The sequence below is a fragment of the Otolemur garnettii genome, unplaced genomic scaffold, assembly GCF_000181295.1.
Source record: "Otolemur garnettii isolate 467f Iridium unplaced genomic scaffold, OtoGar3 scaffold00016, whole genome shotgun sequence".
In the NCBI taxonomy this organism is placed as follows: domain Eukaryota; kingdom Metazoa; phylum Chordata; class Mammalia; order Primates; family Galagidae; genus Otolemur; species Otolemur garnettii.
Genome location: NW_003852411.1, coordinates 14,779,917 through 14,795,304, shown reverse-complemented (window position 1 = coordinate 14,795,304; position 15,388 = coordinate 14,779,917). Strand labels below are relative to the sequence as shown.

Below are 15,388 nucleotides of genomic sequence, written 5' to 3'. Positions count from 1 at the left end.
AAAGGGAAAGCTTAAAGTTTTTAGAAGGAAATAGGTAAATATTTATCTGGTTTGGCATGCATAGATTTCTGGCTTAGGATAGGTAGGAATTTTTTAGATGAGATTCAGAAAACTTCAATGAAAGAAAAGATGAGTGAGTTTTCCCATGTTTAAAGTAATAATTACTGTTTATTAAAAGATATCCTAAAACTAAAAAAATGAAAAAAATAAAGATATCCTAAAACTGACACAAGGGAGGAAGATATGTATAACAGTTGTAACTTATCGAGAATTTGTGTTCAGAATACACAAGGAACTTTTATAAATAGAGAATGAACCCTGTAAAGGTATTTCATAGAAGCAGTGAAAATGAGTGAGCTAATAGCTAACCACAGCTTCACGGGTGAAAACTTCATGTCAAAATGTTAGGCAAACAAAGCAGTTGCCAAAGACCATATACACTGTGTGATACTCTTTATTTAAAATGAAGTAAAATCGGGCGGTGCCTGTGCTCAGTGGGTAGGGCGCTGGCCCCATGTACCAAAGGTGGCGGGTTCAAACCCAGCCCCCACGAAACTGCAACAAAAAAGCTGGGTGTTGTGGAGGGCACCTGTCGTCCCAGCTGCTCGGGAGGCTGAGGCAGGAGAATTGCCTAAGCCCAGGAGTTGGAGGTTGCCCTGAGCAGTGTGATGCCACAGCACTCTACCGAGGGCGACAAAGTAAGACTCTGTCTCTACAAAAAAAAAAAAAAAGAAGAAGAAGAAGTAAGATTTGAGCAAATGATAACCAGAAAATTCAAGGTAGTAGTTACCTCATTAGTGATAGTCAGGGCAGTTGGATATGGAAGGAGCACATAGGTGGATATGTGTTATTGGCATGTAATTCTTAGGCAGGTGATGCGTGTGTATTTGTTATAAAATTTAGAAATAAATCAATTTAACAAAGTCATATAACAAGGACTAATAATAATCAAATGTATGAACAAAGGATTATAATTAACCTGTACCCGAGGTCCAAAATAAAATAACGTGTCTGTTTGTTGTGAATGCACACATTTATATACATGATTATGGGGGTACACCTCAAAGTGATGAGGGGCAGTCTGGGAGCTTACATTTCCTGGTGACTGACATGGGCAGGCATTCATCTGGATTTTCTCCAAAACAGATTGTGGTGGTAAGGTGGGGTCAGAGATCTGGCCAGGAACATCTGGAATTCTGTGGGTCTCCTCTTTTATGAATACCAGTTAAAGTGTGAAGAGCTTTGCCCCCCAGTTGTCATGCTCTCAACCAGAAGAAGAGTGAGGGTGCCAATAGCATGTGGAATTAGAACGTTGTCCTTTTAGAGGGCAGACATAATGAAGTGATATTATAGGGATAACATGAACATCAGAAAAACGTTTGAAAAGGAAGAAAAGAAGGTCAAGGGCTCCTTCACATTGTGTTTTAAAGAGGGAAAGATACTGTTCAGACATTTTTCTGATAGAGATTATCTGAAGGTAACCTATAGCTTTGAGCCTATGAAAAGTAGGTCCGAGTGGTACTATTTATGATACTAGAAAGAATAGTATATTAGTCATCAAAATACTCTTTTAGCTCTAAAACCAGGCAATGAGGCCCTGAAAAACAGGGACATACATCTTTGTGAGTGAACGCTTGAGAGTATTAATATGTTCTGCTCCTTGCTAACTCCGTGATTGCCTTTGAATTTTAGTCTCTTTATCTTTACACTACTACTCAGACTTACCTGTTTAACCTTATAATCTGAGAAATAGGTAAAAATCGTATAGGTGGAATTGTTTTACATGCTGTCAGATAACACTAACATTTTAATATGAAGTAAAGGTACAACTTTACTACATAGTAATAAAATAGTAATTTTTGTATGTTTAAAGAAAAAACTTGGCTGGGTATAATGGTTCACACTTGTAATCCTAGCACTCTGGGAGGCCTAGGCTCAGGAATTCCAGATCCAGCCTGAGCAAGAACAAGACCCCATCTCTACTAAAAATAGAAAAATTAGCCTAGCAGTTGTGGCAGGCACCTGCAGTCCCAGGTACTCAGAAGGCTGAGGTGGGAGGATCATTTGAACACAGGAGTTTGAGGTTGCTGTGAGCTAGGCTAATGCCATGGCACTCAAGCCTGGGGCAACAATTGGAGACTCTTGAGGACTCTGGAATGATTCAAAAAAATATTGCAGAGCCTTGAAATGCATACCATTGTGTATTGCTGACCTTGCCTTTTCTAGCTTTAAAGGTGATACCTTGATTATCTCCATTGATCTCAAAGGGTACCCACTACAAATTTACCCTTCCAGACTCTTGTAACAATGTCTTTTATAATAGTTAAGCTATCTGTGACGTAGCACTGATCAAGGAAAGGAAAATGTCTTGTCAAAATCCAAAAATGTAAAGAATTACAGAGTTTTAAACTTAATTAGTATTAGTAGCCATGACTAGATTTGTCAAGAAAACATGTTACTTAAATTATAAAATTCAGTATTTATTTATTAATGGGTTATATAAGAATGTTTGTCTTTAAGGAGGCAGGAGGCAGACAATTAAAATATTTGGACATTTTAGCTAAACAGGAATATATTAATTATTTTAAGTTAGGAAAGAATAAAAGTTGCTTATTCATTTAAGGTAGTAGAGAGAAATAAGGTATTACAATTTATTAGTTAATAATTTTATGTACATACTAAATATTACATTTTACAAATAATGAACTTGGGTTATTAATGTTAATAGGTATATCTGATTTTGTTTTATTTATATACTACCAAAATACAGTTAAAGAAGAAAACTTAGAAATTGAAAACTTAGAAATTAAAATCCACATTCATAGGCCACACACATCTTTGATTAACAAAATGGGATTTGTAAATAACTTAGACTTTTCTGTTTGTTTTTTAGTTACTAAGTCGAAAAGACAAAACTACCTTTGAAAAATTAGAGTATGTAATGAGTAAAGAAGATAACTACAAAAGACTCAGAGACTATATAAGTAGCTTAAAGATGACACCTTGCATTCCCTATTTAGGTGAGTTTTGTCACTGTATATTTATTGTTCCTAGTTGTTGCTCTTCATTAATCAGTAATTTATGTGAAATTCAAGGTATTTTTAAGGTGTATGTATCTTTTAAATAAATTATTTCAAGAGTGCTAAACTGAAAAAAATCGACTAAAGGAAGTTGTCTTATCACCTGGGATGTATTTTCATATTAAGGTAGCCATTTGCCCTCGAGGTTTTTCATAGACTGTTAGGTTTTCATAGAGATAGACCATCTAGTAAAACATATGTTTTAGCTTTTTAGTAATGCTTTTAAAGAATGACACAGTAGTTTGTAATAAAGGTTAGCACAGTAAAGAAATTGGTCAAAGTTCTTATATAATGTCAGCAGATATTTTAGTGTAAATTGTGAAGAGTAGTCTGATTGCATGTTGGTATTATTGATTACCTAGGTGAAAGGAGTTGATTAGCTATTGAAATTTAGCTTGGTGCTGACACAGTTCTGTATTTTACATATCATTTGACCAAGAATTCATCTCTTTCTTGTATGTCTTATAGTGTTTATAAATCCAAGTATTTAACCAATAACATTTTAAGATTATTTTCAGCAAAATATGAATAATGCTTTGTTATATGTCTGAATGAAAAGAAGTCCCAAATAAATTGTCATTTTGTATGTAAATTAAATATACAGAAACTGCAGTAAATGAGATATAACTAGCATACATTAAATAAATTGATTTGATCTTTAGTGAAGAGTGATCAGGTGATAAACATTTCTAATATCCCTTTTTCCAAACACATACCCCCAGTCCATACTCTTTTATGTAACTACTCAACCCAAATTTAAAGATAGCTGTTTCTGAGAGTAATTGGAAAGTCTGCTGTTCCTTTAGGAGACTTCACAATGTCACCTTCAATGGTGTTTTTATAGTACCAGTGTCTAGAAGACAAAATTGGGACAAAGGTGGTTGAAACCAGCCCACTCAGCTATTATTGAGCATCAGCCTTACTGTCCCAGCAAAGAGTTAAACATTTTAGAATATTGCAAGACATCTCAGGATTTTAGTGGAAAACTTAGGTTGAAGGCAAAGTACCCTTAAGCATAATTTAGTTAATGGCCTCTATGTATCAGAATATTATGTCCTGTTTCTTTGCTAGGACAGAGAAGCACTCCCTCTTCACCCTGTAGAAATTTTCCCAGTAAAGGTCACCATGGACTCCTAATTGAAAACATTTAATAGGTATTCCTCAAGCCGTATCTTAATTTTGAGTTGGTTGATGCCAGTTATTTCTCTTCCTTGAAACTTGGTTTTCCTTTCACATTTCTGACTTCTGTTTTATTGGCTGATCTTTCTCTGCCCTTCTCTTAAATGTATTCTTGTAAAGGTCTTGATCCACTTCTTTTCTTACTCTGTTCATTCTTGATCTTGAGGTCTTGATCCACTTCATCCTTACTCTGTTCAACCTAAATGACCTACATTGGTCATTTAGGTTTTTTCTATTACCTGAATACTCCCACATCTATATTAGACCCCTGTATCTAGATGTCTACAACTCCAGTTCACATCCAGAAGTAAATTCATTCTCTTTCCACCTTTCTCCAGACTTGATTCCCATCTTCCATGCTAGCTTCCTCTGCCAGTGATCTCATCCTTACAGCATTATCTACACTACTTCATACTGCGAACTGGTGTTCTACCAAATTACTTCTCCTTTTTATCTACTTCTCCTTAGTAAAACGAGGTGCATGTCAGAGGATTATACAAGAGTTTGAAGCAAGAGGTAAAAAGTGGCAAAGATCTTAAGATTTTAAAATAATCTAGGCAACGTAGCAAGACCCTGTCTTAAAAAAAAATGAAAAAAATTAGCTGGATGTGGTGGCATGCACCTGTAGTCCTAGCTATTCAGAGGTCAAAACAAGAGGATTGGTTGAGCCCAGGAGTTCAGGGTTACAGTGAACTATGGTTGCTCCACTGTGCTTTGACCTGGGCAACACAGTGAGACCCTTTCTTTAAAAAAAAAAAAAAAAAAAAAGGAGAGCATGTACGTTAGCATTTGCATTATTTGGTATACTGGTATTCCACATATAGTTCATTTCTATACTGTTATGGTGAAGAAGCATATTGATTATGAGATGACTGTGGACCACATGGCATAAACATTTGGTAGACTTGGGAAAGGAAAATAAAACATTTGTCAGATAAATTATTATGACTCAGTTTAGTTTGTTTCCAGCATGAAAATCATCCTTTTCATGTCATGACAGTTTTGTTTTATAGCAGACCTTGAAACTAAGTATATTCAGTTTATCAAAACCTACATGGTTTTTCCTAAGAAAATGTGAAGCACATCTCTTATCAACTTTTTAAGTGCTTGATTTACATCAAACAGGTGGTTTTTTTTTTATTCTTAATCTTCAATACTCAAGTGTATTGAAGGTTGTGATTTTAAAATTTAACTTGCATTGATTTCAGAATCTTTTCCTGTTCATTTGAAACTAGGCCTAGTACAGTTGCCAAAAACTTAAGTATTTATAAAATGCTGTACATCTGGTAGGACAGAACTTGCCCTGAAGATATATGAAAGATAATAGTCATCATGCAAATTAATAACATCATTAATATTCTTCTTCAAGTATGATAATTTGCATAATTGTATTTTTCTGCAGAAGTTCTTAAGATCCATAGTGTATAGAGAAAAGGTAAAGGCTAATCATCTATTTCTTAACACGAGAGAGGCGGTCCACACATAACTGTTTTCTCTTATAGAAATGATGATCAAAACTGACCTTTCCTTTGTGAAGCTTAAGAAAGGAGTAGGGGTTTACATGCTGACAAAACTTACTTTGGTGCTGCTAAATTTATCTGTATTTCAATGTGGATTAAATTATAAGAAGTAGAAAATGTTTCCTTGGCTTTTAACTCATCATCCTTTGAAAAATTGTCTCTTCTGCTGGTTTGCATTCAAGGTAAAAATTAGTCAGCTTGGACAATAGAGGGAAAAATTCTTAGAATAAGGATACAGTTTGTCTAGAGAGGAATAGTTTGGCAAATCTCAAGGAAAAAATTGTTTTATAAGAGAATTATTGCTTTAAATCTGAAAATCATTAAGCGCTCATTTGTTCTTGTCATTGGAGAACAATCTTAAGGGGCTTGTTGAAGAATTTGGCACAGTAAGTTTTGTTATGCTGCAGAGAGAAAAAACTGGAACATTGTAATTTAGTTGTATGGAGCATGATAAATACTCTTTCGTGTGCATTTTCTGAGCCTCATTTCTACTTTATTCATGTAATGGGAAGATGCAGTAGCTCAATTAGATTAGGATGCTTATTTTTAAAGCTGTGGAAATAAGTTGTCACAGTACTGTATATTGCTTCCCATTAAGTAGAAACAGAAGGTTATGGAGAAGTTTTAGCCCTTATGCTGGACATAAATGTGTCTAGGTGTGACTTCTCACTATTGCAGGCAGAGAACTCTCCTTTACCTTCCCAGCTTAATATGTCAGGTTTTATAGTAGGAGTTTCCTCTCTTGAGAAGGGAAGGGCTATTCTTAGAACCCTCTTCAGTGCAGTGTCCTCTGCCCACTGCTTTCTGAAAAGCATCCTATTTGTGATCTTTTCATTACTCTGTCTTCCCCTCAACAGTGCGTAAGCCGTTGGGCTTTATCCTTACAACATCTAGAACAAAAGTAAGCACTCAATAAATATTTGTTGTTCAATTTATTAATTAAATCCATATAGAAATAGAAATAGATGGTTAGCCTTTACCTTTTCTCTATACACTATTGATCCTAAGTAAGTTTCTTTGTTGTAATTTTTGTTTAAATACAGTAAATTTATTTGAGTGGCATATTTGCATGGGTCAACTCCTACCCACCCCCAATTTCCTTTTGGCATCTTAGCTGGCAACCATTATTTGCTTAGCACTGTGCTTGGTGCTAGGTATATAGCAGGAGATGAAATGGATTTTCCCTGCTTTTATGGATCTTAGTATTTCTTTACTAGCAGAGGTTCAGGTTGATATCGTTATCTCATGAATAATCTCTTTCCGGTGTTCTCAGAGAGATTTGTATCATTGTTTTGTGCCTTCCTTGAGTTGTTAGTGATGTCCTTATCACAATATATGAAAATTTAAAAGTACACCTAAAATTACATGAATTTCAGGTTTTATCACTTTTGTTTTTCAGTAGTTTTGTATATATTAAAGGGTTAAATACGGATCTCGTAGAATACAGTTCTTCAGTTTTACATTAGCTTTAGAAATTTCTATGTACAAATATTTTCAAAGAAGTTTTTTGTTCACATTTCTATTCAGATAATTTCAACAATATTCACGGCTTTCTGCTTGCTCTTTAGAAATTAATAGGATATTTTCTTGTCCCTTTGCTAGAATTTTACTTGATTAAATATATAAAAGGCTCTATAGCACTGATCTTAAAAATGTCAAATGGTTAAAAAATGTCATTGGCTTTTAGTATTTAAGAGTTTTGTTCCATTTTCCTTTCTTTTGTTTGATTTAAAGATATAAACATTATAGATTACCCTATTCTTTTGATTATATTTTGTTACATATTCTAAAATAGCAGTAAACCATATTCAGTAATTGTCTTTTGGATCCTGAGAATGGAACTCTTACCAAATGGCAGCCAGCCCTCGCTTATTCTTCAGCCAAAATTACGTCCACATTTTCCATTACCTCATTTATATCCTTTTTTACCCTTACTCTTTCTTATATATTTAAAATTCCTCTAGTAAGTTCTTTATTGTATATTTTCTGAAGTATACTTTAGACCATAGAGCTGTGATATGAAAGAGCTGAGAATATAGAGTTGTATTAATTTCATTACCACATTCATAGATTTTTTTTCTTTAAAAGCCCGTGGCTTTTTTAAGAGTGGCAGCCGTATAGATGTGCATGTTAATCAGAAACAGAAGCAGATTCTCCCACTTCCAGCACTTTGCCAGTGGTGATTCCAACTGTGAATATTTCCATAAGTTGTTTGGTAATTGAGCAAACCTTAGCAGAGAAATAATAACTTTAATAACTAACATTTATTCAGCACTTAACTCTATATGCCTGATGCTGTGCACTTTACAGCACTTTGTAAGGTAGGTGATATTTGTATTTTATAGGTAAAGAAACTTAAGGAGAGGGAAGTTAAGTTGACTTGCTAAAAAGATAACTATTATAACTTGCATTATAACTATTTCATTTTAGAGTTCAAAGAAAACAGATTACATTACAATTTTGGGACTCAGTTGTATTTAGGTTAAAATTTTGAGTTCATCAGTTTTTTCCTATAATTATCTATTGAATTGCAGTTTGATAACTAAACCCCACTGATGAAGGTGAAAAGTAAATTTGTTTCTATATGGGTCTTTTGGGGAGTTCATAACATTGTAAGTGGAATCATTCTTTTATTATTTGGTCATCTTTCACACATATTAGCAGAAAAGACTAAAAGCTGGGTGGGATCTAATCTTTACTATTAAGATTAATTTAAATATGCAGAAATCATGTTACTTTAGGGTGGATTTCTAAATAATTTCATAGTGGCACAGATTTTTCCAGGCGTTTTATATTATTATCAGTAGGAATCCTAAGAAATAAAATGCTAAAAGAATTAGCACTCTAAATTGAGTGAATATTAGTCTAAAATTGATCTTTACACTTCATCAGACTTACAGCATTAGAATAAGTTTATTTGGAGTTTTAAAAATCTGCTTCAGAGAGGCCCTGTATCCTAGGCATCAATGGCCTTCCATTGAGTACAGATTAAAGTTTAAATCTTTTGTAGGATGAACTTTATTAATTTATTAACAATAAAAACATAAGGAATTCTTCTATAAACCAGCTCTAAGGTAAGGTTATGGTTCAATCTTACTAAAACCAAGATAATTATGTCTTTATTCCTATGTAACCTACAAAATAGGTAGCTCTTGGACCTTACTGTTATACAAGTGCCTTAATCTGTTCTCTCACAACACTCTCTTCAGGCTGAAATTTCTACTACATCTATTCTTGCCTTAATTTTTCTTTTTTTTTTTTTTTTTTTGCAGTTTTTGGCTGGGGCTAGGTTTGAACCCGCCACCTCCGGCATATAGGGCCAGTGCCCTACTCCTTTGAGCCACAGGCGCCGCCCCTTAATTATTCTTTTTGTTTATGGTCCACCCTCTTTTAATTACCTGCCATAATAGCTGACGTGGCTCTGTTAGGTTTGCAAGTGAAGATCTCAGATCAGTGCCATTGCATACCTAAAATTTGGATCTTTTTAAAGATATTTATTGATCACCTGCTTTGTATAAGGTTCCGTGATTGGTACTGCAGAAAATACACAGATGAGTAGTAACAATATGATAGTTAAAATCTACTGAGTACTTAGAAATTCTAAATGTTTTACCTACATTTATTCATTCTACATGAGAGCTACATACTATTATTATCCTCATTTACAGATAAGGAAATTGAGGCTAGAATACAAATTGTTCAAGGTAACACAACTAGCAAATGGTAGAGCTGGGCCTCAAGCCTACACAGCCATCATATAATTGCTCTGTAAATCCCTGTAATTGCTCTCTCTCAGGAAACTTACACAACTTATTCTTTTTTTCTTTTTTCTTTCTTTCTTTTTTTTTTTTTTTTGAGACAGAGTCTTTCTTTGTTGCCCTCAGTAGAGTGCTGGGGAATCACAGCTCACAGCAACCTCAAATTCTTGGGCTCAAGTGATTCTCTTGCCTCAGCCTCCCAGTAGCTGAGACTACAGACGCCTGATCCCATGCCCGGCTATTTTTAGAGACAAGGTTTCACTCTGGCTCAGGTTGGTCTTAAACCCGTGAGCTCAGGCAGTTTGCCTGCCTCAGCCTCTCAGAGTGCTAGGATTATAGGCATGAGCCACCGCATCTTGCCCCCAACTTATTCTTAAGGTCTCTGGGAACTGCAGAGCAAAGCTATATCAGCTCTATGAAGATGAATAGAATGGGCCCATTGGCTAAGACAGTTTAGCATTCAGCCCAGTTTTCTAGTTTTATGTTAACTTTCACATTCTAGTTTTAATAGTAATCCTCTATGAAAATTCTATAAGACTTGTCTTTGATAAGGTTTTGGGTGTTTAGGTGAAATCCTATAGTTCTGTCAATAGATGGGATGCCTTGTTAAAGTTTTATTCAGTTAAGACTTGGTATAACAATTAGATGTCTAATTCCTTCCAGAAATCTTATAATAATTTTTTTTGGGGGGGGCGGGTTTGGGGATAGTAGAGGGGGACCTGAAAACCATTTTAAGATGACCATAGATAAAACAAAGAATAATATACTATATGATTTAGATCTAGATCTTTTTCTTCTTTCACCAGAAGTTTTATTTTAAGGTGTGGCAAGTGAAAAACAAGATGGTAGCAATGGAAATAATTTTATGGTTGGGGGTCACCACAACATGAGGTACTGTATTAAAGGGTCACAGCATTAGGAAGGTTGAGAACCACTGTTCCAGAAGATTGCTAATAGAATTACTGTTTACAAAATCGAGTTGAGGAAACTGAGGCACTAAGCATTACTCACACATACCATAAAATGGAAGTAGCAGTTTGGACCAGCCATGCCCTGTGGCTTCTGCTTGAAGCTATTGAATCCTCATTATTGAGAAAGCATTTAGTTTTTGAATTTGTTGTTGTCCCAACTGTAAGTATGGACTAATTCTTGTAAAGCTGTCCAAGCTTTCTGATTTGAATAGCAGATGGGTTTTTTTAATATTAAAGATCAGTAATTTTTTTCAAAAAAGTATTAATAAATGTATTTAGATTGTAATTGTAATCTGTAAAATCATTACACTAAATATTCTGCATTTTTATAATATTTTGCTGACTTTAGAACTACATATAATACATTTTAGGAGATGTTGATGTTTAGCATGTCTTATGTGATAACATTGAGAAGTTCATTTGTATATTTGCTTTTATAAATTTACTGTTTAAATAATGCATGCATTTGTGCAATTTTTTTTGTTTTTAAAAATGATAAGTATCTTAATACCATGGACCACTTAATTCCTTTGGGAAAATCAGCATAGACTACATTGTAAGAATTCACATTTAGTCATTACATGTGAAAGGCACAAATTCAATTTCAAATAACTTTTATTCAATAGAAATGTATTTTTTGTAGGCAAAATTAGAGGTTTCTCTCTAATTTCCTGTCTGTACTTTTATAAATAAAATGCATTACTTGATTGAAATTAAAAATTCTTTCCTTTGCTGGAATTTAGAGCAGTCTCATAGTTTTTAAATAAATTGTTAAGTATTTTGAACATGTATTCAGTTATGATTTAAAATAAAACTTTGTTTTATAATGTGGCAAATATTTACATTTTAGAAAACAAAGTTTGCCTTTATCTAGTCAATATAATTTTTAAAATAACTAGGAAATGGAGACAATCTTTTCCAATATATTGAAGGCAAATGAAAGTACATTCATAGATCCCTTTTACAGTTACGGTAAAATCGATTTTAAAACTATTATCTGTAGAAATAAATTGTGCAAAATAATATACATATCACATTTACATTTTTAGGAACTGAAAAATACAGAGTCTATGTCTCTTAATTTGGGGACTGTCTTTCTTCAGTCAATAGGCTTGATCATCATCTGAACTGCTCTCAAGGAATATGACCCGCCTCTGTATTCAGCCCAAAAAATTCCATCTTGCTGCTTGCTTCTATAATGGCCTCCTCTGTACCATACTCCATTTAGGTTAGAATGTGCACAGGCATTGTACCACCAGCCTCCTTTATGAAAGTGGGCACAGTTTCCTTTGAAGAAAAAATACAGACACAAAAGTGAAAACTTCTTTTAAGTGTGGTACGCTGCAAACCATCCAAAACTTACTCTACCTTGAATCAATTTAATTTGAGCTTCCCTGATTTCATTTACCTTTACCTTAGTATTGTTTCTTCGTTTACTCTTTTGCTATTGCCCCAGCTACTTAAAAGATCACTTGAATTGCCTTTTGCTATGTGCTTACTTAATATGTACTTTTTTTTTTTTTTTACAAAAGAGGAGAGGATTTAATTTTCCAGATAGCAGGGTAAATAAAATGCAAGCTGTGTTTTCTGTATCTGAGGAACAGAGGGAAACATTGGGAAGGAAAAATACAAAGTTGCCAAAGAAGAGAGTAAATTTTGGAGAAAATTGAATTCTCAAAATAGCAAAATATAATATAAAAGAAAATAGCACTACCAGCAATCAGATGAGTTTCTGTATATAAGGCATATGTTATGGTCGTATCCCTCCTTTCCTCCCTCTTTACCACTGTGAAATAGGTTAAAAGAGAGATCTGTGTACTGCTTGCCAAGATACAACTGAAGAGGAAAATAAATCAGGTTTGTGGGGGGAGGAATGTCTTTTACAGAGCCCAAATCCTGAGTTCAAAAGGCAAAAACCTATGCAAATTAAATATAAAATTGTATGGATGCTCTAATTGATTCTTTCTAATGAAAATATTAATTTACCTTTTGAATCACCCTTTTAGCTATTCCTCATAACATATGTCATAATCATCTTCCTTTCCCCTCTAAGAAATGCTCTTACACCAGATATCCACATGGCGTCTAAGTCTTTATTCAAAAGTGGTCTTTTTATGGTTTTACATGTAAAATGCAGGGTGTCCCAAAAGTCATCCCGAAAGTTGTTGTACAAAGGGAAAATGGGAAATTGTAGCTAAATGTACCTTTATTAAATATTCATTACAAAATTTTATGTGGCAAACACATACAGAATATTTTGTAACTACTTTGTAAGATTATGTAATGGATATTTTGTAAATAAAGGTACATTTAGCTAACAATTTCCCATTTTCCCTATTAGGGCAACTTTAAGAGTGACTTTTGGAACATCCTGCAGTACCCATCACAGGCCCTTCTGCTCATCCCTTTCTATTCCCTTATGTAGTTTTATTTTTCTTAGAGTACCTATTGCCACTTAGCAAATCATTTTGTTTTCTTCTCCTAGAAAAAAAGTTCAAAAGGGCAGAAACCTTGCTCACTGCTGTATCCTCAACACCTACAATTGTGCCTCACATATGATAGGTGTTTAGTTAGTATTATTATGAATTTTAGGCAGCTGCAGTTTTTCATTTCTAGATGAATATGTTTTTTGTTTGCTTTTTTCCCCCAGAACTTTGTTCTTTACAGAAATCACACTTGGAGGTTGCCTTATAAAAGAGATCCTTAAAGCTATTTTTTTTCAATAGGTATATTTACTTTGACTGTGTCCAAAATGATCTTTCTGAAAAGATTTTAATAGCATATACTTTAATAGCTACATCTTATTTAATGTATAGAAGGTGATGATTCTACACAGAATGAAAGTTTTTTTGTCTTACTCACCTGCATACATATCTTTATCTCTGTCCAGTGTGGTGAATTGTTTACCGTTATGCCACATCATAGAATCCCCTGCATTTCCCTGGTAAGTTCCCAGACGCAGTCTATAGAATTCACTTTCAGATTCCAGACGAAAGCTGCTGTATTCTGCATAAACTTTTTTATCACTCCAGTCTTCTAATTCGATCAACAGTTTGTAATTATCTTGATTGCTAAGCATATAGATATTTTCTAGTCCAAGCCAATATTCTCCATCAATATTTCCAAACCCTTTCTGTTAACAAATGAAGAAACACAGGTGTGTGAATAAGTTGTAGGTAGTAAACATTTTTATTGGTAAGTTTTAAACAGTAGGATAAAGACATCACCATTTAAACGGTAATGTGAACTTCCATTTTAATTGATCACCTGACTTTTATAAGTCGGACATTGTCACTTTGTTTTGTTTTGCATTTTTAAACTATGGCAGTACTGATTTGCATAGCCAGCTTCAAATCCTACAAACAAGCCAAAGGCAAAAGAGAATACAACTTACTCATAAGTTGTGAATACAACCCTGTGTATAAGAGAATACAACTTACTCATAAAACTAGTGAACTATTCACTTCCTTAAGAAGGGTTCCTAATTTTTCTACTACATCCAAAGAGCCGATTTTTTTTTCTAATAATAATCTTTGTAAAATATTAATAGTAAGTGTATGTATAAGTCATCCAAATTGAGAAGCATTATAAAGTACATCTTCAGTTTCCTTTTTATATTTTAATTTTGACTTTAAAATCAGAAGTGTGAGAATCATCTTTTTGACAAATGTAGATAAAGAAAAAAATCTGGATAGTAACTTCTCAACTTTATATCTTGCTTATTACATAGAACGCATACCTTTTTTTCTTGCACAATTGCAAGAGCTGCTTTATTTCAACTCCCCTAGGTCTGAATCACTGAGTTACCTTATAATTTTCCCAATTTCTGAAGAAGTTGACAGAGCCATCTGTTCTTTTCTGAATAACAGTCCAACCCCCAGGATCCAAACTGTTTTCACACCATAACTGCAATGGTCCATTGCTGTTTTCAGGTTTAATCATATAAATACCACTGACTGAATGCCCAGCTTCTTTTGCTTGCTGACAGTCTTTGAATGGTCCTGTAATTTAAATATCATTGATTATCAGGAAACTTAATATGAAAAAGGGTAGTTTTTAGTCGAGATTCCTAACTTAAAAAAAATATTATTAACTTTTATGTCTTTCTTACAGACACCACTTTTTATCGATAGTATGTACAATACTAGACAAATCTAAAGAAGCCAAGTAGAAGGATTATGCCAGTCCCACTACAGAAATAATTTATTTCCTTTTCCACTATTCTTGTCTTTTCATAGGCATACATTTTCGTATTGTTATAACTCTAATGCATGTAGAAAATAGGATTCTATCTTTGTAACAAACATTTCTATGGAGATTTAATCTCCCTTTTGACCACCTACAGTAGCTGTACATTTATAATAGGCCTATTCCTTTATCATTGAATGTAAGAGGTTATGTCTCACTTTTGCTACTATAAATAACACTGTACAAAGTTTCTTCATTCCTCTTGGCTTCATTTTTCCATATTTACTTATAAAAATGCTGAGGGTTTGATCTGCTGGATCAAAGGGATGCCAACTCCTCCACAGCTCTTCATAGTGCTGGGTTTATAGTTTCAGAAGTTTTGACTTTGGTGGAACTCACTATAGGCCCTTGAGACACTCAGAGAAAATGGATGCCACAATCTAGCAAGTTTTAGAAATGCTTGGCGCCGGTAACTCAGTGAATAGGGCACTGGCCACATGCACTGGAGCTGGCGAGTTCGAGCCTGGCCTGGGCCTGCTAAACAACAACAGCTGCAACCAAAAAATAGCCAGGCAAACTGTGGTATATGTACACCATGGAATACTATGCAGCCATTAAGAAGGATGGAGACTTTACATCCTTCTTGTTCACATGGATGGAGCTGGAGAATGTTCTTCTGAGCAAAGTATCAC

At 34.2% G+C, this 15,388-nt stretch overlaps 2 protein-coding genes across 3 annotated transcripts in view; one reads left to right on the top strand and one right to left on the bottom strand.

Annotated features, from left to right (window-relative positions):
• RALGPS2 (Ral GEF with PH domain and SH3 binding motif 2) overlaps nt 1-15,388 on the top strand; it is a 117,810-nt gene that overhangs the window by 44,739 nt on the left and 57,683 nt on the right. For both annotated transcript variants that reach the window (XM_012802712.2, XM_012802711.2), the window contains exon 7: nt 2,894-3,020. In XM_012802712.2, coding sequence (XP_012658166.1) covers nt 2,894-3,020 — 127 coding nt within the window. The remainder of the gene's footprint in view (nt 1-2,893; nt 3,021-15,388) is intronic.
• Nucleotides 11,549-15,388, bottom strand: part of ANGPTL1 (angiopoietin like 1) — an 18,906-nt gene continuing 15,066 nt past the window's right edge. The window contains exons 2-4 of the mRNA XM_003785680.3: nt 14,316-14,509; nt 13,371-13,641; nt 11,549-11,795 (exon numbers count right to left, since the gene is read on the bottom strand). Of these exons, the coding sequence (XP_003785728.1) occupies nt 11,608-11,795; nt 13,371-13,641; nt 14,316-14,509 (653 nt within the window). The 3' untranslated portion in view covers nt 11,549-11,607. The remainder of the gene's footprint in view (nt 11,796-13,370; nt 13,642-14,315; nt 14,510-15,388) is intronic.